General features: G+C 41.0%; 1 protein-coding gene across 6 annotated transcripts in view; it reads right to left on the minus strand.

The window, feature by feature from the left end:
- Positions 1 to 254: 254 nt before the first annotated feature.
- The window catches only part of SPPL3 (signal peptide peptidase like 3), a 61754-nt gene continuing 35194 nt past the window's right edge, over positions 255 to 26814 (minus strand). Inside the window, exons 3-14 of one of the 6 annotated variants that reach the window (XM_082774192.1) lie at positions 22592 to 22686; positions 19511 to 19630; positions 16222 to 16300; positions 15351 to 15463; positions 10089 to 10195; positions 8983 to 9146; positions 7506 to 7705; positions 6317 to 6426; positions 3701 to 5568; positions 2881 to 2941; positions 761 to 1969; positions 255 to 384 (exon numbers count right to left, since the gene is read on the minus strand). In XM_082774192.1, the coding sequence (XP_082630318.1) occupies positions 5497 to 5568; positions 6317 to 6426; positions 7506 to 7705; positions 8983 to 9146; positions 10089 to 10195; positions 15351 to 15463; positions 16222 to 16300; positions 19511 to 19630; positions 22592 to 22686 (1060 nt within the window). In that variant the 3' untranslated portion in view covers positions 255 to 384; positions 761 to 1969; positions 2881 to 2941; positions 3701 to 5496. Of the gene's footprint in view, positions 388 to 760; positions 1973 to 2816; positions 2942 to 3700; positions 5569 to 6316; positions 6427 to 7505; positions 7706 to 8982; positions 9147 to 10088; positions 10196 to 15350; positions 15464 to 16221; positions 16301 to 19510; positions 19631 to 22591; positions 22687 to 26814 lie in introns of those variants that run through there. The other 5 variants (XM_082774191.1, XM_082774190.1, XM_082774193.1 and 2 more) reach the window with 5 other exon arrangements.

Genomic DNA, 26814 nt, shown 5'->3' on the forward strand with positions numbered 1-26814 from the left:
GGTCTAGGTACAGCATTACAATCAGCTTCAGGAGCCTAGGAATGTGCTCAGAGCCTCTTACAGAGTTCCCTTTTGCTATTACTAACACAAACAAAAAAACCACCATGCTGCAAGGGTGCAAAGTCTTTCAAACAAAAGCTTTTCCAATACCTTCCTTGCTGCCAGATTCAGGCAGGGATCTGTAACCTGTCTCAGAGCACTGTTCTCAGCAATATTTTGGGTTAAACAGCACAGTCACACACAAAGACCTCCACAGAGCTCCCAGAGCAAAGAGCTGGCTTTCTCCTGAGCAGGATGCTGAGACCCGACTCCTCTCTGCTGCTGTCAGGTAATTTTGGCTTTAACACATGAACGTCTGTTCCTCGGGGCTGTTACAGAAGAGAACTGCTGAGAGAGCAAAACACAAACAAGTTTTGCAGCATTAAATAGAGAGCTCTTACAAAGAGCCACCCCCAGACAGAGCGCTCCCCTGGTAAGGGTGGGCAGGGCCAGGCTTCCTTTCAGGAAAGGCTCTATTTCAGGTTGAAGCTGAACGTTTTTGTCAGTTTACAAACTGGGCAAAGGTTGCAAAGTTAAGGCACCAAGATGTGAAAATCAGGTCACATGAAAGTTAAGAGTGGGAAAAAAAAGGCACAGCTGCACTTTTCAAGGACACTTTTGCCCCCAAATGGTCTAAACATACATTAGATCGGTTACAACAGACTGCAGGGAATGAAGCAGGAGAAACCTTGGAAGTGTTTCCATCTGGAGGTAAACTCACCAGTTCAAGACCAGTTTCCAGGGCAGGAGGACTGATCACACGATGGCAGCAGGTCTATTTGGCATTTCCTGCTCCAGCAGTTCCTGTGGAGCCCTAACAAATCCTTCAGCAGAAGAAACACAGTTCCAGGACTGGGGAGCTGCTTTCCCCTCACCCACCAGTTAGAATTGACACACTTCATACCACATATATGTGGCTCACAATCCCTCCATGAGTTCTCAGCAGACTAAAGGAGAAGACGAGCTGTTCTGGGCTGTCACAGCTGAGCACACACAGGGGAGAAGCACAGATCTCTTCCTGGGGAGCGCAGGCGTTAGCCACATCCTTCCTGGCCCGGCCTTGCCGCTCGGTGTGGCACCGAGGAGCTGCTGGAGCCTGGAGCCCTCTCTGACTTCTCCATTCCTACCAGCACAGGGATGGGGCTCACCTCTGTCAGCTTCACACCTCTTAGACACAAACCCAAGCAATGCCCTCAGTCTTTCGTGTTTAAGCAGTGTATGAAAGGTTTTGCTGGGGCTCAGCTGAAGTTAGCACAGTATTGCTTTCACACCAGAACACTTTTCTCCTCTACTGGTCTTTTCTGTCAGCTTTACTGTTAAGAAAAATAGGACAAATGATTTTGCTTTTAAATTAGATTTTGTTCTGCCTAACTGGAGAGCCTTCATAAAATAGCACAGACAACGTAGTCACACATTCTGGTTTTGTTAGTGATCACGGACGGCTTAAAAAATAACAAATGTGAAAGACTGGCTGAAGTTAAAAGGCAAAATACTTGTAAGAATAACAAAAATAAATGGAACCGAGATAAGAAAATCTGGCAGTGTTACAACTTGAATGAAAATGCAGCTTACTGCTGTTTAGCTAAATATTAATAACAAATTCTACACGTTCACTACTTGTACAAAAAGAAAAATACCTGGGAGCTGCGCATGCACTTCCCCCTCCAACGGGGGTCAACCCTAAGCTGGGGAAGCCACCCAACAGTCAGTTTGTGTTTCCTCATTGCTTCAGTGACTCCTTCCCCTTCTCTCTGAGAACACACCGTACCTCCACGCTCAAGACAGGAAACATTCATCTCCACAAACGGCTTCTGTGTGAGGCGATGGAAACCACAGCGCTGGCACCCCGATGTGCTCCTCAGCCTGTGCAGGCAGCGCCGTGCAATATTGCAGAGGTCCGGGCACGGATTCGAGGCTTCACAGGTTGTACCTGCTGGGCCAACACAGACAGAATTAGCAGCCTGTATTGTAAAAGTATAGAAGTGCTGTAAAATACTTCATCTGCACTGGCTGGCAAAACTGTTCCAGGTCTTTTCTGAACTCAGAATCTTTTTCTAGACTAAGGGTGTGACCTTAGGGGAAACTTCAAGAGACGAACAGTGACATTTCTAAGCTGACTGTTCCTAAAGGCACAGCAGAAAACCGGATCCAGAACTTTTAACAGCTTTGCATTTCACAATTCTGGTCCCTGTCCTAACTTTGCTATAAACACACACGCGTCAATCACTTTTTATTGCCAGTATCCTTTTAACCTCCTACATAAAAGCTTTTATTAGTCGAATACTTTCTAGAATATTTCTTCTGACAACTTTTCACAAGAAAGAGCAGATGGCTGGAGATTACAATGCACAAATTTGTATCAAGTATTTAATGAAGGAGTGTAACAAAATGTAAAACCAAGAAGGCATGAACAGGACCTAACAGGGACAGGGAATCTAGGCCCTAGAGCACCCTCAGAAAGCCAAAGGACCCAGCACTTTGTACAGTTTCATCCTTGATCTGAGAAAATGTGCAGTTGGCCACGCTGAAGAAACAAGGCCAGAAGGTACGTGTGTCTGCTCAGGGTGCCAGCAGCTACGTGCTGAGGTAGGAACCTGTTCTAATCCGCCCCAAAAGTTGAGGTGTTGTTGACAGGAGAGCTGTAGGACAAAGTTTTACAGCTTTAACTTAAATAAATAACAGGAGAATGTTTTTGTGCCTCTGCAAATATAACAGCTTTGCATTTAGAACAGTCATGCCTCAGTTAACCCCTCCAAAGCACCAAATCCTTTTCCTACCAGCGGTGGGCTGCTGTTCCACGCTGAAGGGGCAGCAAGCATCTGTCAGTTCAGTTTTGCTCACCTGGCAGCTGCAGGTGTCCACCTGGGAAGCCAGGGGCTCATTTCGGAGCAGCAGATACCACCTGTAAGTTCAGAAACAAACGGCTGCGTTTACAACCCAACTGGTTGTAAAGAGAAAGTGGCTTGCAATCTTGGTGCAAGTCAGATTTACACGGTGTCACAGGGCAATACAGCTTAAAAGAGGAAGGCCAAGACTCTTCTGGAAAGCTAGATTAATTCTCATTAAGCATTTGTCACTTGACACTTCTAGAACTTTCTCCAGAATGCCTTTTAAGTGTAGAAAATGTAGAAAGTGTAGAAAACTCACAGGCATGCTTCCTGGAACGGACTAGAAAATGCCATCGCAAAACCAGAGAAAGACCGCTTATTTTAATTCTAAAGGCAGGAAGATGCTCCCAAGAAACAGCAAGCACTTGAGATGTGCATTGCTACCAGTTGGATACTGGATCTAGAAATGTTATCCCACTGCTTGCTACCACTAAAAAAAAAGTGTTTTTTCTTTCTGAACACCCTTATCAATATTTTGTTCAATTTAAGATTGAGGTGTGCAGATAAAAAAACAACACCCTCCTTTTGGCCCAAGCTGACTGCAAGTCCGGGCTCTTACACCTGCTATTAACTGTAAATGCAAAGTTTTAATTTAAAAAGATTTACTTCAATAAAACTGAGCTGATAATGAAATGTTTTCAACTGACTTAAAGATAGGAATTGGGGGAAAAAATAAAAACACAACATCCCCCCTGCCACCCACTCACTTGAAAACCTTAGAGCCCCCCCACCCGAACTGCCGTGCTGCTTTCCAACGTTTTTTCGTGCCCTACCTGTGTCAGAGCACTCACAGCTGGTTCAGAGGCCACTCGGCCACTTCAGCCCCACGGCCCGTGAGCCGTGACAGACCTGCCTGAGGAGGAGAGAGGAGCACGTTAATTAGAAACAGGCCAGACAGCTGCATTGCGAAGCATGGCCAGACGATATTTTCTACCAGGCTGAATTTGCTCTTCTTGTAAGAACGGACAGAGCAGAAAGGGTCAGACGTTCCACCGAAGCTCCCTTACCTGTTTGCAAAGCAGCGATACCCCGAGGGAGCTCGCTGCTCAGTCAGGTTTCATCCTGCTTTCCTTCTGCTCAGCTAGCTACTTATCAGCATCAGACTAACAAGAGGTACAAGTTTAGCAGAGCTGCCCCCCAAACACAATTTGGTAAAATATTTTAATGGACGAAAGTTCTGGTTATCTCAGGGTGGCCTTTCAGTTAATAAATTAACCTAACTGGAACTGCTGGCTTAAGAAAACAGCACAACACATTTTAACAGGCTGTCAGGTACAAAGCAGTCAACACACAAACTCTGACCAGTCACAACAGTAAAGGACAGTTTTCTTTTTCTTTTTTTTTTTTTCTTTAAGGGGCAGGGGCATGGAAAAAATACAGCACACTAATGAAACAAAATGCAAAAAAATACAAAAAAATAGAAAATAGAAAAAATGTATTTACAAGTGATACATTACTATGATCAGAAAGCACAAAGACAATTGCTGCTATAATACATGCACTGGGTCAAGAAGGATCTACTAAAAACCTGCAAGGGAGCTGTTTGTAAAAAAACTGAAAAAAAAAAAAAGAAAAAAAAGACACCCTTCCCATCCCCTCCCCCCTCAAACCAACAGGGGTGGGTTTCAACTTTTTTCTTCCCTAGTTTGCTACATTGATCAAAATCAAATATCCCCTAAAGTCCGTGAGTACAACCAATACAAATACTACACTTGTTTTTAAACTGCAGGTTCAGTTTCAGGAGGGGGGAGAAAAAACAGCAGCTCATTGTAGATTCATATACAAGAAAGCCAGAGTAAACTGCTCTACATGCTAAAAATTACAGCAAGCCCCTGTCTGCTACATAGCATGATCTTAGCAGGTTTTCTTTTTTATTTATTCATATATATATCTATATGTGTGTATATATATATGTATAAAAATCGTGCCCTTTTTCACTGCAACATGACATCTGGGTGGAAACGTAACTTGTTACAACAAATTTTTATATGTTTACTGCAAGAAGTCACTCAATGTCTGTGGATTTAATAAGTAACCTCACACCACAGGAAATATTTAATAAATCAAAAAAAACCAAAAACAACAAAAAAAATATTGTGACAGAAGACCTTCTGTCTCAGTTCTTTTCAAAACCGAAGTCCAACAGGAAACTGGTCCCAATGTATATGAGCGTTTGCTGAAGAAGCTTCAGTTTGCCTAACCGTTTTTCTTTTAGTGTTCACAAGTTTTTGAACGACTTCAAGCCGTTTTCAGTTTCTAGTCTGTCTCTTCCTCTCTCACATAGGTAATAGTCTGGTACTAATCCGTTAGAGCGAGGAAAAGAGGAAAGTGGCTGCAGTTGCACAAAGGGTCCCCAGTTCCACATCTGCAGGGAGATACGGAGTCGCATGGAGCTCCAGAACCTTAGCTTGTTTTCTTTTTCCTCCTTTCAATGCAAAGTCCTTTCATACAAGTCCTGTAATTGGTACCTTCCCAAGTACCAGCCTGTCCAGCTTTCGGCGATGACAAAGCCACAAGTCAAAGTGAAAAGGACCAAGGCAGAAGTTCAGGTCACTTTCTATCTGTTCCATCATACTTCCAGGAAACGGGAGCTGCTGGACTTGGAGTGGAAAGGCTCAGACCACATGCGACGTAGATCGCCCTAAACAGCAGTGAAACAGCAGAGGACCATTCACTCAGAAACCATAAAGCCCATTTAGAATCCAGATTTAAAAATACATGTATATACGTAAAATGCACGTAAGCATATCTTAAAGCAAATCTATTCTCCACCTGTTTTGCAGATTACAATAAAGACCATAAAATACATCCTTCCCACAACATGTCGAAATGCCTTATTTTTGTGACAGATTGACCTCAGTATTTCCTTCCCATCAGAAAAACATTTTATGTGGGTGGAAAATTTTGCCCTGTTTTATGCTTCAGTCTAGAGTGCTAGATGTGTGTTTCAACAATAGCCCTGAAACAGTAAAGGTTACATTTTGAAATTTGACTTCAGAACAGGTGACTGGAAATAGGTAAATAAGGATCTGCCTCTCCTCTCTCTATCCAGCTTTTGCGCAAATGCTTTCTTTCACAACCAGCTGGGTGAGGAGAAATTCATTTATTTAATTTAAACAGCACTTAAAGTACCAGCAAACGTAAACTAAACAAGTTCAGAAGTATTACATGCATAGATTATTTTCTAGTTCAGGAACAAGTCTGTTACTTAGTCCTCCAAAATGAGGATCCACCCCAGCAGCAGCAGTACCTCAGTTCTTGGCTGCGGCTGTTAAGGAGGAGCAAGGGCATGCAGCATCCTTGTGAGAACCGGTGCCCAGTGCACGAGCACTGATCTCGCTTCCAGCTGATCCCCACTTTCCTGACAGGAATATATAATCCTATCTTACCTTTAAATAGGCCATGGTGAGGAGCGGCAATAAAGTAAAAGGTACCAAATACAGGAGGGCAGGCTGGGCTGCCCGGTGAATACGAGAAGCTACTGTTGCAGTTAATAGACCTGTAAAAGAAAAAAGTGCCTATAAATATCTTTAGTAGCTCATGGATGTTCTCTATCATTTCATCCACAGGTGGTTTCCTTCCCCACCATTTTAAGACAGTCTACGGAAAAGTTACCTGCTTGTGCTTAGCTTTCCCTGAAGAGATACAAAACAAGCAAAAAGGGAAGTTGCTCTATTTTAGTATTAGGCTCTGTTGAGCCACTTGCTTCGGTTTTAAATCTCAAAAACTAAGCTAATAATAACACAACACAAACATAATAAAAGGCAAAGGGGAGGAAGCTGAAAGCACACACCAAATTGGTTTATGTGCTCCTCCAGCACCGGTACCTCTCGAGACTGTTGGTCTGAGGCCTCTCGCCTGAGAAACGAGGGGCTGCAAGGAAGGATTGTACACACCAGGAATGCTTTTCCTGGATACGTGCCCAAAAGGAACATATGGGGGAAAGGCAGGGGGCGACGGGGGGGGAGGCAAGCAGGAGACAATCTTTCCTTTTCATCTTCTAAAGGACTACACAGGTTCCGGATATGCACACACATATCCTGACCTTCGGGGAAAATCTATTTTGTGTTAGTGAGGAAAGGAATGGCTACATCAAATTATAAACAGATTCTAGTTGTGGCTATTTACAATTTTCTGCATGAGCTAAAATGTCACAGGATCATAAGAATTAACATTAGAATACAAAAATGGCGGGAATCTATAAAATTAATTCTCAGGATGTACTATTGCACAGCACAACCCATCTAGAAACTCCCATATTTTTCTGTGCAACCCAGCTGTGAGCTAGGACACCTTCAGTACTAGTAAAGCAAGGTATAAAAAGTTCTCACAGAAATACACTGATAATCTCTTTCATCCTCTAAATAAAATACACCAAAAATAATTTAAAACAGAACTCTAGAAGAGTTGTTCTCCCTAGACCATGCCAATGAAAATGGAGAGAGGAAGATCAAAAAAGAACATAACCAAGCAGTCTCCCAAAGCCTCTTTACCCTTTGTTTCATCATCTTTTAAACCTACTACAATAATCCCACTCCTGCTAACTAAGCAGCTATCCATATTAAACCAATTACTCACCTACAAAATATCCAATAAGTGTGCAGTGAAAGTAAGAGACCTTCTGCATACGTCCAGAGATGTTCCCTGGTCCTGGGGCACCACAGGAGTCACTGTTGGCTTGTTTTTTGTAGTTATCATAACGCAGGACAAAGCAGAGCAGAAGACCTGGCATCACAATATCTCCGATCCCCAGCATGGAGAAGTGGCTGCCTGTGGAACTGGAGAGCAACTGAAATTGGGTCTGTGCCCAGTACAGAGGGTGACAAGCTCTAGACTCCTCCACTTTGTTTTTGAGCTTCATTTTGCACAGGCTGGACTTTCAACTGGCCAGCTTTTATGTAGTAGAAGCTCCTACATAAATACCTGCTACTAACGGTTTTTCCTCACGTGACATCATCACCATTCCAGCTCAGTTTTAAACGTTACCTATTTTGACACTAATAACACTTTGCTCCAAACCTGTTTATTTCTACCAGCAGTGTTTAAACTTCTTTCTTCTAAGTCACTCGATGTAACAGATCCATCAGCTCGGTATTTCAGTCATCTCTCTCCTAAACGTGACTGGGAGGTAGGTACCAGCCAACAATTTCACCAAACTATTTGACCGTCGCTGATGGACACTGCACCTCCATTCTAGTGTACGTAGATCACTTCTAATATGTGACAGTAAGTCAGTTTATGGATTTATGATCTTTGGCTTAATTCGGACAAAATGCACATAAACCTACAGCTTTATCAGATTCCCAGAAAAGAGCCAACCGCTAAGCAGATTACGAACTAAAACCAGCCAGTATCTTAAACCCAGGATCTTTTTCATGAAATGATATCAAATTAATTTGTCACAGAATGAACCAAACAGTTTTGTTTTTATCATTGCAGAGAACGATTTCCTAATCCCTGCAATTTTAGAACCCCAGCTTCTAAAGAAACAAGAACAGAGTAAATTAGCCAACTTAGCCTACTGCACGACTTCTGAAGTGCTTGAGTTTATTGCTGTATCAGGCCTACGTGTAACTAGCTCAAAATCTGAAACATCAAGGAACCCCCACAGCAGATAGATGTGGAATAATCTCCCTTCAACATAGCATTTAACCCAGTAACCTTTGTTGCTTAGATCAGTTTCTAACTCCCATCCCACAAGTATGCATTAATCAAGACTAACATTATAGTAAACTTACGCTCTTTTTGCTTTTAAGCATTAGGTCATACTACAACAGTGACCACTAAATGGTAGAACTCACATTTATGTCAAAAAAATATCCTGGTCCGAACTGGCCACTTCTTTTACCCCAATTAGCATCATATCTGTGTGCTATGAGACAGCAAATGCAAAGCGTCCAATCCTTACAACTCATTATTTTACAGATCTTCATCATGAAGGAGGAGTGACTAAACAGGGAACTAAGCTGGTATTTTCCAAGAGTTAGTGCTAATAAAAAGTATAGTCAGGAAATACTTTTCTTATATAGTACTGTAAAAGAACTGCTGATTTTACCTTGGAAACACAAGTTTACCAGGCAGCGACAGGCGGGGAACATCTCTACCCACATTTGGTCCCAGGTGAAGTTTCCGGGATAAAACATCAAGGGGATTATCAGCTGGTTGCGTGGCCACTTTCACCATAACATTGCTGTTAAAGATGTAGGCAGAAAAAAAGACCTACAGAAGAAGGAAATCATTAAAAATGACAAACTGCAATTGCACAGCAATTCAAAGTGGCTTGCTTTTTTTTTTTTTTTTTTTTTCCTTTTTGCTTCATTTATTCAAGAAAAGAAAGGATCTACTTTTCCAGACACAAACATTCTACGTTTGATAATAAAAAACAAAATGTATTTTAAAAACAATCAGATGAAGTTTTTTACACTATTAATCCTGTAGAATAACTGGAATATACTGTATGATGCCAAGATACCGATCAACAGATTACAAACACCAGCAAAGGCAGGTAATAGGGCACTGAAAATATGAGAAAGCTGGAAGAGAGAAGAGAGTACAGTGCTCACTCATAAAATGCATGATGCAACACTTATTTCAAATAGGCCTTTACACTACAGCTCATCGTGCTGGGAAACTGACTCAATGCCAGAGCTGTCGACAAGTGCCTTCCTGAATCAGTGCTCGCTGTTATGCAAAGGTAAAACCAAATCCTTTCAGTATTACAAAGGACATCATTCTGTCAGGTTTCTTGTAAAACTGCTGTAAGATTTTATGCCAACTTGACTGGCTGTAAATCAGTTTGCATTTCTATTTTGCAGATTCCACTGCTAATCAGAAGTTGGCATGCACGTCCTGCACGAGCGTGGATAAGGCTTCCCATTTACTTGGAAACACTTATTCTGATCCGCAGCCAAGGTTTCAAAATTTGAGGTCTAACTTTTTCTTACAATATGCCAAAGTTGAAATATTCTGATCATGTTCCCGCTTTTGTTAAGTAATTAGGGAGGAGATCATTTTGTATTCTGCTGCAGACTTTAACTTCTCGGAACGGAGCAATGAAGCTCATCGATTTCATACTAGTACATCTCGTGTAAAAATGGCCCAAAGCCAACTACAAATCCAAAGGATGAGAACAGTTTTAGCAAAACAAAACAAAACACTTACCCAAAAGACATCATAAATTAGTAACCCGGAGAGTAGCAAGCAGGAAACCTTCAGGCTGGGCAGCCGGACAAAGGCTATCATTGCAACACACAGGCCCATAGCCAGAGCTACAAATGCAAGTACATAATTAGTACATTAAAGAGAAAAAAAAAAAAAAAAAAAAAGGCAACAATGACAAAACCAAACCAACACTCCCTCCCCCTCAAAAAAAAAGTTTGCAACTGTGCAACACTGCAAGCACCAGATTATTTTCCAGTATATTTTCTAGTATTTCCAGAAAGTGAAATTCTTAGCAGAGTTAAGAAAAGACAAAATACATTCAGGAATGTAGCCATCTGTGAACACGTCCCTGTACAAAGAGAAATACCTCTTCAGACACAACTACCCATTGCACTCCACTCCTACCATCTACTACAAAGAAACATTTTCATGACAAGCATCCCAGAGACATCTCCTCTGTGAAAGCCACTTGAGAACAACAAACACCAAACAGAGAACTCTACTTTTACACTGCCAGGAGGTTATACAGTAAACGTGTAAAATAAGTAAATAAAATGCTTGGCTCTTAATTCAGAAATCAGCATGGTAGTATGACATGATACGGCCAAAGAAACCACTCAAACCAATCCGCTACTTGAACAAGCTTGTGCAAGGCTGCCCAAACACTATGGGGTACAATTGTTTAGCTACACAGGGATTTCCCAGTAACAATTAATAAATGTGAAAGCCTACCCAACAATGGGAAAAAAAATGCAGGCAAGTCTTCTAAATTCTCTCCCAAGGCCTAGCTTTCAGTCAGACTGACAAGCTGACCTGAGTGCTGCTGCACGCTCAGCGTTGTCAGTTCTCTTCCACGATCAGACACATGCAATGCAAAATTAAACCTTAAATGTAACTTGCATGTTCAGATAGGGGAGGGGGGGGGAGCCCTTTCTCTGCAGTTTTAATCAAATTCCCTATATATTTTGGCACAGTAGAAAACTAAGATGTCACACTAAAAAAAAAATCCCAGTTTTCTCATATTTGTGATTTCCTGCTTCTTTGAGTCTAACCTTAGATGCCAAAGACACTCAGCGGACTATAAATACATTTCAACTGGTTACAAGTAAATCCCTAGAGAAAAAAACAAACCAAACCAAAATCTTTCATCTCTGCTGTTTACGAGGAATAACAGAGCCCTGTTGGGACCAGATTTCAGTTAAGTACGCAGACAATTCTAAAAAAAAAAAAAAAATGCACTCATTTAACATGCCACAGAATTCATAAAAAAAAAAAAAAATCAGATCCTATTTTGACCAAGTGAAACCCTAGGGAAAATAGTCATTAAGTACAAGCCCACCAGCCTAACAGCTTGAGCCGCCAAGCTCACGAGTTAACACTGTAACGCTATAATTATGGAACTGTAAAAATGTTTTATGCTTGCATTTCATCTGTAAGATGTGGAGTTCTTCCATCAAAACACTATGGAAACATTTCAGTGCAGATTCGAGAGAAAAAGCTGACACGAAGCAATTGCCAAGGTGGCCGCCTGCAATGCCCAGGGGTTGCATCCTGGCCAGGACTTGGTCAAACCCACCTTACCTTTTGAGAATTGACAAGCTTAACATAACTCTAAGTGGCACAGCTGCTAGTTTTAATGAAGTAATAGGATTATTCAGATAAAAATGTACCCTAAATCACGCTGCATAATTGCAACTCGATATAAAACATAAGCAAATTATCGAGGTTTAAAGAATTTGACACAGCAAAGCAGCAAGAAAAAGAACTGCTCTCAGTAATTCAATAGAGCCTTCAGTTACAGGCTTCGTCTGGCAGAGGAGCAAATACAAGGGAACAGTCTGTCTTAAATCAAAGAGATTTCTCTAAAGCCAATGCTAATAATAGCTCAAGTTAGCCTATATTCAAGAGAGGATTTCCAGGTTATAATTAACTAGAAGAGGGAATATTTTAACCAATGTGGAGTTTTAGCTATTGTTCACACACTCAATTTCTGTGCCACTGAAACAAACACAGGCACACATATGCAACACGCTTCCATCATACTAAGCAAGTACTGGATTTAAAAGGGAATGGAAAAAACTCCTTTACATCAGAGTGAAACGCACACACTAATAATCATGCAGTTTTGCAACTGCTTTAAGAAATATTGGTAAGTTTAAAAAACAAAAAGGAAGCCAGAATGCCCAAGAGCAAGTGCTAGTAATACAGGCCGAAGTGCAGCCAAGCCACCAATGTGCTTCTGTAAAATGAAGCCAGCTTCCTTCTCCAATGAAAAAATTCAGACATCACACGAGAAACCACGTCAACAATACCCAAGTTTGTGCATGGTGCTGACAAACTATGTAAGGCCAATTTCCATTGAAATGCACTCTAAATTAAAGAGGCAGAAAGAAGGGGAGCACACTGTGCAAACGGCAGCTCAGCTGGAAGCGCTGCTGCACTGCTCCTCAGAGCTGAATGTGAAAGCATTAACTGAAACAGTTAACCTTCGATCAAGTGAATGGATTGACTTCTAAGTCCTTGCAAGCACACTCTTATGGAACAAGGATATTCTGAGGATTAACAATACTCTTGCGTATGTGATGAGACTCAGCCGCAGTGTATTGTTCAGTCTTATTGCGATAGTGCAGCCAGAACAGATGAAACTACCGAGGTTCTGCTGCTGTGGTTTCTCACTTACAAAGCATTATGCAAACTGGCAGGGGTTAAACTTTCCCCACAAGCCACCAGTTGACCTTTGAAACAAATAGGTGCTGAAGTTCTGATCTAATTGCGTATCTACAAAACCCTCAAAGTGTATTTTAAAAAGCAGAAATACGAGCACGCATCATGAAGCAGCTTCTGCCCAGCTGCTGCAGCCGTTAAGGCCTGTAGCAGTTCGCAGGGCATCCCAGCCTCTTCAGTTCGCCCCATAGCTATGGGTGGATATGCATAAATCTACTGCTTTCCCATTCTTCATCTCTGGGTATTTCTACTATTTAGGAAAGCTTCTAAGCGAGTTTTACCAGCTGACAGCGATGACTCTAGATGATTCTGTCACCAGCCCGTCCCCCCTGAGAACCAGCATTTCAAGACCCATGAAGGTACATCAGCACAGGCCACAGCAACCCGCTGGAGACAACGTCTCCTCATTCTATCTGATAACATCCCTAGATTTTAGAAACAGTTTGACCAGCTGCTGGAGAGATGAGGGAACTGTGGTATTTGCACAATGAAGGCTGTTCTGACAGGAAGCACTCTACCTCGATTCTGCAGGAAATGGAAAAGGCCAGTAAGTATTTCTCTTCCTTTTTACTTAGCCCTGAAGTAGAGATACTCTCTCCTAAAGAGCCAACCGCACAACGAGCCCTGCCCCACTTCTCCCTCCAGCCAGCAGCCCGGGCGATGCGAGGCACATTCACAACATCTGCTTCGCTTCTGCTGACAGCGAACCCAAAGATCAACGCGCAGGGGAGGAGCTGGATCGCAGCACCGCGAGCAGACGCAGCCTCAAAGGCTAGCGAGCGCTCCGCCTGCCTGTGCTACCCAGCACCACCTCCTGCCCACGCTTCGCTCCAAACAAGGTGAATTGGGGTCTCAAGTATGCAGCTACAGAGAGGAGAAGGGTAAAGGCAGAGATGACGTGATCCCGCTTGCAGCAGTACAGCACGAGGAGTAAACCGACTCGGTCCTCTGATGAATGCCAATAAATGCTGTTCTCTGCTCAATGTCACTGACAGATGTCGGTGTAATTGCATTTAAACAAACTAAAGGAGGCTTACCTGTATTGTACAATCTCACTTAATATAAAATACATAAAATACTCCAAAGCTACACGTAAATCATAAACAACCACAGGGAAATAAACCCCAGAAGCCACTCTGTGCCAGTTCAGTACTCTGCAATTATCTCACAGCCCGCTATTTCAGAGTGAAGTGCTCACAAAAATAACCATTTTAAGTAAATGCTTCTGTCAGCTTCTCAGGGTAGACAAGTCTTTTCAGATTGTGTCAAAATCCACGCTTGAAGTTACATTTACCTGCGTAGCTACTGCAGAGTGACAAGCACCCTTGATTTCATGGTGGGCCAGTCTGCTTTGAACAAACCAAACACCACCCACATTTTTCTTTTTTTTTTTGAGTATTTTTTATTTGAGTATTTTATAAGGTACACCCTAGTATGTAACAGGTGGAACTTTTACAGCAGCAAAAAACATGAATGAAACATAATCCCCATATACAAGAGAAACACTCAAGGTGCCATGGCAGCTTCCAGTGCTAAGGACTTGCTGCTGCCATCTCATTTAGGAGGAGCTAGAAAGCTGATGGGATGTAGGCTTTTTTATCACAAGAAGCAAATTCGAGGGTAGGTAATGCTGTTCCAGCTATTTTTCCGCAAGCAATCACCACCTCAGGGTGCCACTTCACGAGATGTCTTCAGCCAATTTAGCTGCCTGACACTGCTGAGGAGCAGAGGTCCTGCTCCTGGCTACCCCTTCATCCCTTTGCTATCGTATCCACTCCGTCCTCTCACCGCTTACCTTTTGCCAAATTTAGCACATACCTGACTGCACAACAATCCAATTCACCTCACTGCAAGCAGCAGAAAAATAGCCTGGCAAAAGAGTACCCTGCCATTCTAGTGAGCTGAATCAGTTTGCCCTGTGATTAAACGAATGCCAGAGCTAGCCCAAGAGATTTGTAAGGCAGGAGGGAAGGAGGAAAGCTCTTTGTAGGAACAGCAAGCTGTAAATTCAGTTCAACCAGAAGGAAAAAAAATAAATAAATCACCCCTTCAAGCCAACTGGACGCCTGCCAGCTTCACCCATCTCACCACCCTAACTGGCATGCATCAAAGAGATCAAAGACAGCTAGCTACTGTGAACTGTCTCACAACAAATTATTTGATCATCTGAACCAAAACCCAACATGACACACAGCAAAAATTAACCAGATTGTTGAGACCAAGTTATGATTCATAAGTAACTGCTGTCTCCACACATCTTTAACTAAAACTGGCAATTCACCCTACACCACACGAGTGCAGATCATCTCTCATGGATGTTCTGGCAATTCCTCGGAAGCTTTTCCAAACCAGAAAAACAGGTGTCCCGAACATTACCCCGGCGTGTTTCTGACAGGGCTTGTTCTCAGGGAGTCTACCACAAACATTACAATCCAGCAAGGCATTAATAACAGCAAATTTCACCGATCATCACCAGGTGACTGGATGTGTCAGAACAGGCACAAACTTGTAGTCAAATCCCTTGATTCACATACTCACCGTCCATAAGGAGCCAGTGGCCAGTGAGGACCCAGATAAGTACAAGCATCACAGACAGAGAAAATGAGAGCAACTCAGCAGCAGTGAAACGCCCGCAGCAGCCAAAGGAAATCCTAGGAACAACATGTAAACATAAGCTGCAAGACTTTTATGTTTCCATTTAAAGAACAGAAAATGGATGCTACCGGAACAGAGCTCAACTGCTGATGAAAGACGCCAAGAACAACTGAGGGGAAGCTCCTTTGCCACAAGTAGGTACCAAAACAGCAACAAAATACAAGCTTTCCTCACATTCAAATCATGTGTGTAAAGCCTGAACTACGAAGATGGAAAAAAAAAATAATAAAAACCTGTAAATCCTGGCATGTCTCTTAAAATTGTTAGTATGAATGCTATTTCCTAGTACCATCTATGATAGTGCTTTTTGGAGCATGAACTCCAGTCACAAGGTAAGGAAAGAATTAGTTTCAAAACATGGCTCGAACAATCGTCATTTTCACTAGCATAACCACAATCCCTGAAAAAACAGCATTATCATCCAGAGTTTAATGTTAACAAACATTAAAACCCAGTACTAATTCTGAAACTGAATTCTCAGCCAAAATAACCCAAACTTCTTAAATGCTGCTGTTGGGAAATCTAGTCTCCCGCAATTGTGTTGTATTCCCCAGGCTGCCAAGCATGCGTGACTTGCAGAAATTGTGCTTCCTAGTTTCAAAGTGGAAACACAGCGTTCACACACACAAAAAATATGCACGAACTTCAGCCCCGAGGTTAATGCTCATAACCAAAGACTCTGTTAAAGAATCCTCATTAAAAGAAATGAATACAGCATACGAGAAGAGGAACAAAACATTTCTCAAGTCCTTACTTGTTTTGAGGCGAACAAGGCCGTGTTAAGTACTGGCACATCGGGAGCAGAAGGAAAGCAAAAGCTATTGTTGCAAGGACTAGAAAAGGAAGAAAAGGTAATATTAGTACATTCAGACCTGATTTCTACAGTACACAAACAAGCTTCACCAATTTGAAAAAGCTCTTGGAACAATGTCCTATTATCATATGCTGCAGTATTATTGAAGCAAGAGCAGTTAAAGACTCCAAGGTTTTCTGCAGAACTTCTATTGCTTTCAAACTGTAATCAAAATAAAAGCTCTCAAAGAAATTAAATGCTCCTATCTCCAAGTGTAAAAAGAAAAAAAAAAAAAAAGTCAGACTCAAAGCTGTTCATGATAATGTCTGCAAGAAAAACAGTTTCCAAATATTCTAGGAGTCAACAAAAACATCAGAACTTGCTACAAACTGTTTGTGAGATTCTTCTAAAATTATTTAACATATGACAGATTAAGGCAGCGTAATAAAGGGGTTCTCTGGCTTTTCAACTCAGTCACTTTATTCTCCCTTTTTACTCATAACTGTTTATTGACTACTGAAATATATTACAACTTAAAGCACTGCATATTTTACCAATTCTTAAGTTTTTGAAAACAGGAAAAATGATAAAATCACACAAATAAGCAAAAAGGTTATTTCCATAAATACTTTTTTTTTTTTTCCAAGAAGCATATTTATTCCAGCCAAACATCTGTAAAAGCGTTTAGTAAGTGCTGGTATTTATAATCATTCTTTCCTTTTTTTTTTTTTTTTTTTTTTTAATAATAGCAGTGAACTTGTATTAAGGGCTGTTTAAAAGACTGAGGACTTGGAGAAACGGACTTGTCAGCAGCACTCACACAGCATCCAGAACTGCTGTAGCAAGAACAGACCAACATGAAAACAGAAGGATCGTTTGACATTTTCTGGATGCTGTTCTCTACTCGTTCCTTAAAAACTTGTGTTAGTTTTTGCTTTTTAGAAGGAATTTTTTTTTTTTATTTTCTCAAGCTAAGATGATAGGGAGTCTCTTTATTACACAGCCTGAGTCAACTGGAGAAAATTTGGTTTGTTCAAACCACATCTTTCCACCTCTCGGTTCTGTCCCTTCTGGTACGAGGAAGATAAAATAAACAAATAAATTCACGCCAAAAAAAAGTGTCAGCAAACAGTACCGTGGAAACTCACAGTTCTATCAATATTTCAGAAAGGAAATATAAAAAAAGGCAGAACGGGTAGAGAAAGAATGAAGAGTGCAGAACTCTGCATGGGTTTGCCTAGGACCCTTCTCAGAAGTGCTTGGCCAAGAGTAAAACCTGTGCTCCTGCTGCCCCGCATCCCACATCCCCATTGCCTGCCTGCCCTGCTCCCCACTCAGCCTCCATCACAGCTGAACTGACCCTCTTTGGCCTTGAAATCTGTCTTTTCCCCCTCCTCCCCCCAGGCTCTGCTCATCAGGGGACCCTGCACCTCCTGTCCCGGCATCCACAGCCACCGCAGCCTGCAGCCGGGCTCTCCTGGAGTGGACATGAATTCAGATGTAATTACACCAGGACACATTTGTCTGGGAGTACCCGATCTCACTCCTTACTGTTCAGGCTTCCAGCTGGGTGTTTCTGTTTCCCTTCAGCCTCAGCACCCATCATTCAACTGGGAATCCCTCGGCTTAATTCCCGTCTGCAGGCAGCCACCAGCTCTCCAGCTCTGCCTGCTCCTTGCACCTCAGCCTGCCTGCGGGTCCTCCCTTGCTCTCGACTGTTCCCCAAAGGCAAACCTTTGAGGCAGGCAGATTTATGAGTGGTTTAAGAAACCAGACACCAGCTATAATTCAAAAGCACACACCCACATCAGCCTCTAAAATCTACAAAAAGGAGGATGCCAAATAGAACCACTGCAGCTTCAGAGGGGCCAAGCCCCCAGCCCCAGTTCCCCAGCCCAGCTCTGTAGCCTCTAAAGTCACAAAGTTCAGAGCTCCTGGGGCCAAGGTCCCCCGTGCTTAATGACACCCTCATATGCAAGATCAGAGAAACAGTATCATAAACACAGCCTGCAGAATAAAGATACCCCAGGGCACTAGTGCAAGTAGGCACAATCCTCTTAAACCTGGAGCATGCCCCAGCTGACACAACGCAGTCGCACCACATGCCACCAGCGTCACAAAGAAAGTTACAAATGTCAGGGTCATTCTGGAAATACAGGCAGCAATGAGCTTGACATTAACATTTTTTTCTCATCATAAAGTTTCCCTTATCACCTGTATCTAGTGCATGTTAGAATTTATTTGAAGTAATGATCTACTTTCAGTAGGGAAGAATGCATGTGACAGAGGCCGAAGCTGTAAGAGCAGTACCAGCAGGAGCGTGCCACTACAATTAGAGCTGAAGTCTCAAGATTCATTTCCAGAGGAGAGATTTGATTTCACCCCTCGCCATCAGTCCTGTTTCAGAGGCTGGAGAGGATGTAGAGTTCAGGAGTTAAAAAACGAGGGAAAAGCATGCATTGTGTATACATGAGATAGCAGAAGAGAAGTATTTAAGGGTTTAAAAGTCTTCACAGATTCAGCGTGTGGACTGAGGACAACTTTTAAAAGCTCCTACACATTTGGAGCAGTTAAAAAGAATCTTGTTTCCCTGAACAGCACTGGTCTCTTGAAAAACTGCAGAAAGATCAAAAGGCTAAAATTTTCCAAAAATCAAAGTTGTGATATTTACTTAAATGACAAAATGTAAATAATAATAAACTGAATCAGAGGACTTGCAATTTATTTGCAGACAATCATCTCATTTTTGTTCTAAATTCAAGCAGTGCAAGAGAATAATACTGAAAATGATAGGGAGACATGAAGTATCCTTGAAACTAAGAAAATCTGTATAAGTGCAAAATCCAAAATTAAACTAGGAAAAGATGTCTGGATATGATCTCCAGAGCTTCCTTCCAACCTGAATTATGCTATGATCCTACAAAGTACCTGCGTTATGAAATAGCATGAACAGTTTTGAGTACTGACTTATAACAAGTGAACTATTTACTTAAAATAACACATCCAGCATCTTTCAAAACTCCTGCGATTTATAGTTCATTATATTTAGCAAATTTTTAAGTGGAAAATACTTCTCGAATAGTATTTGTCACTCTATTCATAGCTAAAGAGACATGAAAAAACGATCATGAAACCTAATTAATTTGCTTAATACGTACTATGACATGCATTATAATTATCACCAACAATTAATCACATCAGTGCTTTCTGTTCTATTGAAATTATTATAAAGAGAAGAAAACTTAGTCACCTGCTGTGCATATTGTAAAGACAACTTGAACTGAGTCGAAGAAGAAGAACATAACTAGGAGAGACACAGATGCTCCGATCGGCAGGAACAATGCCTGGGTAGAATCAATGGTTTGAATACCTGTGGAGGAAAGAATGTGACATTTAATTTGGGCTACTTCTTACCACACACATTCTGAAAGCCTGTCCTCACCAATGTTAATTCAGGCCCTTAACAATAGACTTCACTTCAGTGCTGGTGCAATAGAAATTGACCCTGAGAGCCTTGTGCACTGCCACACCCAGGCACTGCAGCCAGCACGAAATTACTACAGCCAAGCAGCACTTTGGCAGCAGCTGGGTGTGTACACCAACACGCCGGCTTCGCGGCAATTCAAGAACGGCAAGTTGAAAACAGATCTCAGGTTTTTGTGCCATTGTGCCAATGACAGAGTGGATAAGAAGTTAAAATTAACATTAGCTAGGGACTGTGAATCATGCAGCACATGATCTATGTGCCATGTTTTACCCTAAGCCACACGTACATGTTGAAGAGAGCATCCAAAGGTTCGGTTTAACCACTCAGCATGAGGACAAGAGCCTGATCAGCAGCAGAGCTGCAGAGCATTAGGCTGACCTAGCTCATGCAAAGGGTGCTACAGCTCCAAACTCTGCTTGGGTGATGCACTGAAATTGTATCACCGATTGCAATCACCAGATACCATCGAGCCTACCAACATAGGGCACTTTTTGAAAAACACCGAAGTCATCTACCTGTTTATGAAACTGCTAAGTCAGATCAGCATGCACTGTAATCACCTTTTATCCTAAAAAACAACAAAAAATCATGCCTACATTTAAGAGCTAGAAGCAGTTTTAAAGAGTGCAGAGATACTAAAGGATTTTATTCTGGTTATTTCCCCCAAATCAACCATGCAGAGTCGCTACACAGGTTTACTGACAATGGGACAGGCCACTTTTTACTATAATTCACTAGAAGTTTTTAGAATTACTAACTAAAGATCAGGCTTTGAAAGCCCATCTATCCTCCAAAATCATACTGATACTTAACCAGTATTTGTAGCTGTATTTACATTTGATTGTGACAGGGCAGGAGGAACCATACAGGACATACTTATACCTGTACAGCATTAAAATGACACATAACATCTGGACCAGTCACTCGATTAGTATCCAAAGTGCCTCTAATGACAAAATTAGTACAAGACTCAGAACCAAGTGAGACCTAAAACCAGCCTAATATCACTGTATTACCCCAAAGTAATCAGGCCTTGCTGTATGAAGCAGTGTTTTACCAGTTACAGGATTTTAAGAATAAGCTTTTACGTTATTAAGCAGAATATTTATATATGTATGGATGAACATATACACAAACATACACAAGTATACTCATACACACAAGCTGTAAGCATGTGTGTATGTGTATAAAAATGTGTGTTTATCTTTTCCTGGAGAAGAGTGGCAAGTTGTCTAGGTAATGGGTTACTTACAAATCACCGTTATCAGGGTATCTAAGGATGTCAAAAACCCTCAAACACAAGCAAAATACACTCACTAATTTCTGCCATATGTATTCCACTATTTTTATAAACAAGAGAACTTGAACAATGAGCATGGACACATTGCTTACACTGCATGGTTATTTACTATTTCTGATCAAGAACTTACTTTCAAACATAAGTAGCACAATAAATTTTAAAAATAAGAAGCAGAAGAACGCAAGTCACGGTCAAGTCATCGTACATGTATCTCTGTTACTGAGGTGTGACACAAAATGGTAAAATATAGACAGCCCAGAGATAACAGTGTTAAGACAGAAATTCCTATGTTCTAATCTGTGTCTTAAATCTAGTTCCTCCTGCTTTAAGAAAGAAAATTTATTCACATGCCCTTCAATTTCCCAAGAGAAAAACAAGAAATGACATATTACAAACCACCCTAGCATATGGGAATTAGTGCGTGCAATGTAAAATGTCAAAGTTCCTCATTTTATTTCTGATCATTTTGACAGCTAATCCCATTAATGTGCTTGTTCCCCAACCCCAGACTGTCTTCTCTTACTTCCCAGATTCCCAAAGCCTCAACTGTTCATTGCTGAATCACTAACCACCTCTTTCTGTAACTGTGCTGTCAACGGAAACGGTCATCTGACAACAATGTAAGTTGCAAGATAGTGAATTAAAAACAAAAAGCAAAAAATGCATGACACATTCAACACCCTGTAAATTATTGTGTAGTAATTTTTAAGCTGTATTTCTCATTTTAAACAAAGCAACCTTAGCATTCAAGGTTTTGTGTGCAGGGCTGCCCGCATGTCCCAGTCTTGTTTTCTGAAAACGCTGAAACTTCATTCTAGACTCCTAGTCTCAGAGTATAGCCACATAAATTACTGTAAATTAAACTCAGGCATGAATTTACAGCACATTGTGTACAACACAGTCCACTCCAACTGTTCACATGCATGCTTTTGCTTGCAAAAAAGTGCATCTCAAATGGCCAAGCTGTCTGGAATCTATTTTTACAGTAAGAGAGGGGACAATCACCGCATAAGAGCTGACAAGTTAATCCCCACTCTGAATAGACTGTGTGTAGACACATACTTTGTTGTCCATTTTAAATGAGTCACCCAAAGCCACATGAAATCTATACTTCAATTTCTGTGTTGATAAAGCTGAATCATCCGTATAGACTCATTAGCATACCATGAGATTAAACCTTTAGTTGTCTACAGGCAGGCTAATACGTCATGTCATAGTGACAACCAGCAGACAAAGAGAAATTACATTCCCTTCCATAACTGTATTTTTAAAAATAAGGTAGTTTCTGTTTCCAGGAAGACCTGACAAATTGCGCAGCATGCAATTTCTATGCATTATGGAAACACTACACTGATGTTTTAAATTTAGCTTCCATGAGCATGAACTAGATAGCAGTATTAGTGCAAAGCAAAATGTCAAGTGCCTAGACTAAACAGTTCAATTATATCAGGTGAATCTACAAAGCATGAAACACATGACCGGATGAAACAAAAGAAGATGCAACACACTGAAGTGATGAAAGAAAGATAAGGAGTAAAGCTAACCCTTACTGTTATTGGTGCTGTTGCCATTAAAAGACCCAGCTGCGCTGCTATTGTCTTTCTCTTTGTCTTGATTCTCAAAGTCCATGTTAAGAGACCTGCAGGAAAAAAAAAGCAAACTTAATAGGCAAATTTCAAACTCCTATTTAGGTTTATCAGCTACGGTCTCATTACCATTCTACTGCTACAGCACTCTCTCCCTGGAAAAGTCTTGTTTTTTATGTGCTGGTTATTAAAAAACAAAACAAAACAGAAAAAAAAAAACATGTGCCAGAAATTAAAAAAAACAACACCCACCGTTAGAGACAAGGCACAGAATCACACTTGGTCCAATACTGAGACTACTCACTGTACTGTCTGAACTGCTAAGTGTTGACAACAAACCACAACGAAGATACTTATCTGTGTTGCTTGGAAGTGTAGAACATGATGGAAATACAGTAAAAGTTTAAATTCTCTGATGTATTTGAACTCTTTCCAAGTTATCATTTTGATCCTTTTCATTCAAATTTAACTATTTGGTTTCATGTTTAAAACTATATTCATTGTTTCCTTCCTCTAACTCTTGTAATGAATGATGACCAAAATTTGCCTGTAAGTAATTCCCTGCTGAATACAAGTTCTTATTTAATTGAAATAGCTTCAGCAAAGCCTAGAAAATAACCATATAGGCATTTCAGATATCTAGAGGAAGCTCTGAATAAATAGTACAAATTAATTCATCCATAGCAGCTGACATTTCCCAGTGTACCCACCTCTTTGTCTTTTCATTTTGATATATATACCGAAAAGACTCCAAAATAACACAGAATTTAATCATAAAAATAATTGCTGTCCAAAACAGATCCTAAATGAAATTCAGAAAGTTAATCAAAATTTGCTAGAATGTAATTTAGAAGTTGCATCAAAGTGATGAGCTGTGGCAAAAGTGATTCTATGCTGGTTTTATATAAAACAACATCGCAAAAATGCGATGTTGTTTTATATAAAAATATTAGCAATCAAGATTACCATGATAGTTTCTCATTATCATAACATGCATGCACGTTGTCCATGACTTCTCTGCAGATTTATTTGCTCAAATAAGCTACAGAGAACCATCAGAAGCACAGTATGGCTCTTCCCTTCAGACTGCAGCAGCAGCAAATACCACGTATTTTGATACAACTTCCAGGTCAACAGGCATTCAACTTTTATTTTTGTTGTTTTCCAAGTTGAGCTGCAAGCGATTGCACTATGAAAAGTAAGCAAATTCTATTAATTTGACAGACAAGGAAAAAATAAAACACCTACAGAATTGTATAAAAGATTGTATCAAAGTTATTTCATTTTAGTGTGTACTACTGCAACGCAGAGGTAAGCAGTTCTGTGTCACAGTCATACAGCCTGAAATCAAGCACATTTGGGTCTGCAGTATCTAGGCAGATACGGTATATTAAAGAAAGTGAGGTTGAGTAGTTTTGCTGTATAAAATTAAAAAGAAAAAAAAGCTTTCCAGTTTAAAATTATGTTGTTGTTCTGCTTCTATTATGCACATGCTCCCAGTATGAAGTTAAAACCGGTTTTGGACTCAGATAAAATACGAGGAAGCTTTAAGCTTGGACTTACAGACCTGCTATGCAGAACCTGGGTGTCAGCTGAAAAGTTATCTAAGATTCAAACAGGCAACAGAGAACACAGCTTCTAACAAACAGATCTGTTCTAAAGATGTCTGTCATCTTTTATCTTTCATTCACATTTCCTTTTTCCCCATTAAACCCCATTAAGCCCTAAAATTTTCCTCTCAAGATATAAAAATTCAAGAAAGGGTTGACAACCCTCCAGGGCTGGATCCAAGATTCAGCCAAACAAGCTTTTTTTTTTTTTTTTCTTTTTTTTCTCCTCAGAGCAGCATTTCATTCTTCTGTAAATTAGTTCAACTTAGCAAGAGCATCACACCATCATCCTGACTGTGGCAATGGGGAACTCCTCATAATTTAAGGAGCTATCAGCAAAAGAAACTGAAAATAAACTATTATTCCTACTGCTCACAAACAACTTCAGCCCATTTGCTTTCATTTCAATAGAATCAGCAATTACTACATTATCACCTGTAAACATCCTCACTTCAAAATTAAGCATAAACCATGAAATTACGGTCACTTAGCAACACAGTTGGTGAGCCAAACCAACTTCTGAATCATCAGCACCCATTTTATGATTTGGCCCTTACCTCTGCTGCAAATTATCACTAACATGATAAAAATTGAGAAGTGATCACTAGAACATCTTCCGTGAAAGTTAAAAACTGTATTTTTAAAACAAGACATACTGAAAATTACTGTGCTGGAAAGAAACAGCAAGTTGAGAAGCATTTGCTCTTTTGTTCAAGTTTGCGCCTGGATTCCAAAAGCAGCATTCACTCAGCATCTCCTGTCAGGCAATAAACTACAGTTGTCTCTTCTGGGGGCCCCAGCAGTTCAAGCTGGTAGGATTTCTAGCACAGTGGTTCAAAGCAAGCCTCCCACAGGGAAGCACTCAGTAGGGTTACGCTGAGGCCAAAGCAATGAGTAAGCTGCTGGCACATTATTATCATGAAAGTTCAGATTCAGCTATGGATCACTTCCATTGCAATAATGCTTCGGGGAAACCCTGCAGGAAAATATTCTTATGAAACAAAGGAAGAAATTTGAAAGCAAGCATATCTCTAAAGAGTCAGCAGGAGAGGCAATATATTGAGAAGTTCCTTCTCGCTTTGCTCAGTGAAGACAGTCACCCTTATGAACAGCTCTGGGACTGTGAGAATTGCCAGATTTCAACTGCTCTACATAAAAAATTACAGTCAGACACTGAGCTCAGATAGTTTAATTCAAATGAATCAAATCTCCATGCGTATTATGGAGAGAGAGGCTAGAACATGTTACACGATCTAACATTGCCACAGTGGCTTATAAAGTGTTCCTGTGAGATTAAACGACAAGTTGCAATGCAAGGTCTGGAGTAGGAATAAGAACAGGGGAAACAGTAGCAAAAAGTCCATGGAAAAATATTCTCACTGACTAGATGGAGTACCGGCTCCTGACTATGCCTGCAGAGCCACACATGCCAAAGTCCCAGAGCCCTGATGCGAGCATCTCACCTCCAGCAGGCGCTTCACACACGTGCAGGTATCTTTCTGGCTCTCCAGACCCCTTGTCTGCCCTGCCAGTGCTGTGGCTACAGATGCTTGTGAACTCCAGGCACACCCTTTCTCTTAGTGAGAAGCTATTTTTATTACTCCACACACTATTACCAGAATTAGTCACACGTTTTACTTGAGCATTTCGAGCCACTGCCATAGAGATAAATCTAGGGTTCTTACACCTACTTTGAAATTTCACATTCAGCTCAAACACACATGCACGACACCCTGCTAACTAACTAAGGTGGACTCATCATGGCTGTTGGCACTGTTTACGAACCACCAAAGAGAAGGACCTTTTCCTACCAAACTTACAACTTAAACAAGCAAGACAGAGTGGGGAAAAATAGGAAAATAAAAACAATACGCATTGTTCTTGAGTACCACGATATATTCTATAGTCTCGAGGGCTCTCAAGCATGCAATACTTAATATGGGAAGACCGGAGATTCTTTGGTATGGGAAGGTCAGTCTTCATCTGCAGGCAGGAGATAAAGCTTGCACCTGAGTTCTGCATTAACTAATGAAGACAGCAAGGATCTGTGAGGACCTGCAGTCCCTGTTTCTGTAGTGGAGAGCAAACCACCTTATAAACAGTAAATATTGCAGCACTGAAAACAAACAAACAAAAACTATTTAAAAGCAGGGCAAACAATCCTCTGCAAGTACTTTCAAAACAAAACTGGGCTTCATTCCGATCGAGGAGGATCCAGTAACAGTTTAGCTTAAAAGCAGGAACTGGAACAGGTAGAGTATGGGTTAAATCAGGCTTTACATAACCATGTTTGAGTATGTGATAGGATAGAAAAAGATTTAGCTGCTACATGCATACAAAGTAACTCCAGCACTTCTGTCCCAGCAAAGCACCTGGACAATAGGTGACTGTATGGGAAGAACCCCCAGAAAACAACCCATTTCCAGCTAAGCTCACCTCTTTAAAAATCCATAACTAGAACAAACATTTGCATGCTGCTGTGTACATCTTGTAACTGTTTGAAAGATTATACTTGCCTCTCTGACAGCCAACAACAAAGCGTATCAAGTACAAGGGCTGAGAGACGGTAAG

The sequence above is a fragment of the Aythya marila genome, assembly GCF_965140915.1.
Source record: "Aythya marila genome assembly, chromosome: 17".
In the NCBI taxonomy this organism is placed as follows: Eukaryota; Metazoa; Chordata; class Aves; order Anseriformes; family Anatidae; genus Aythya; species Aythya marila.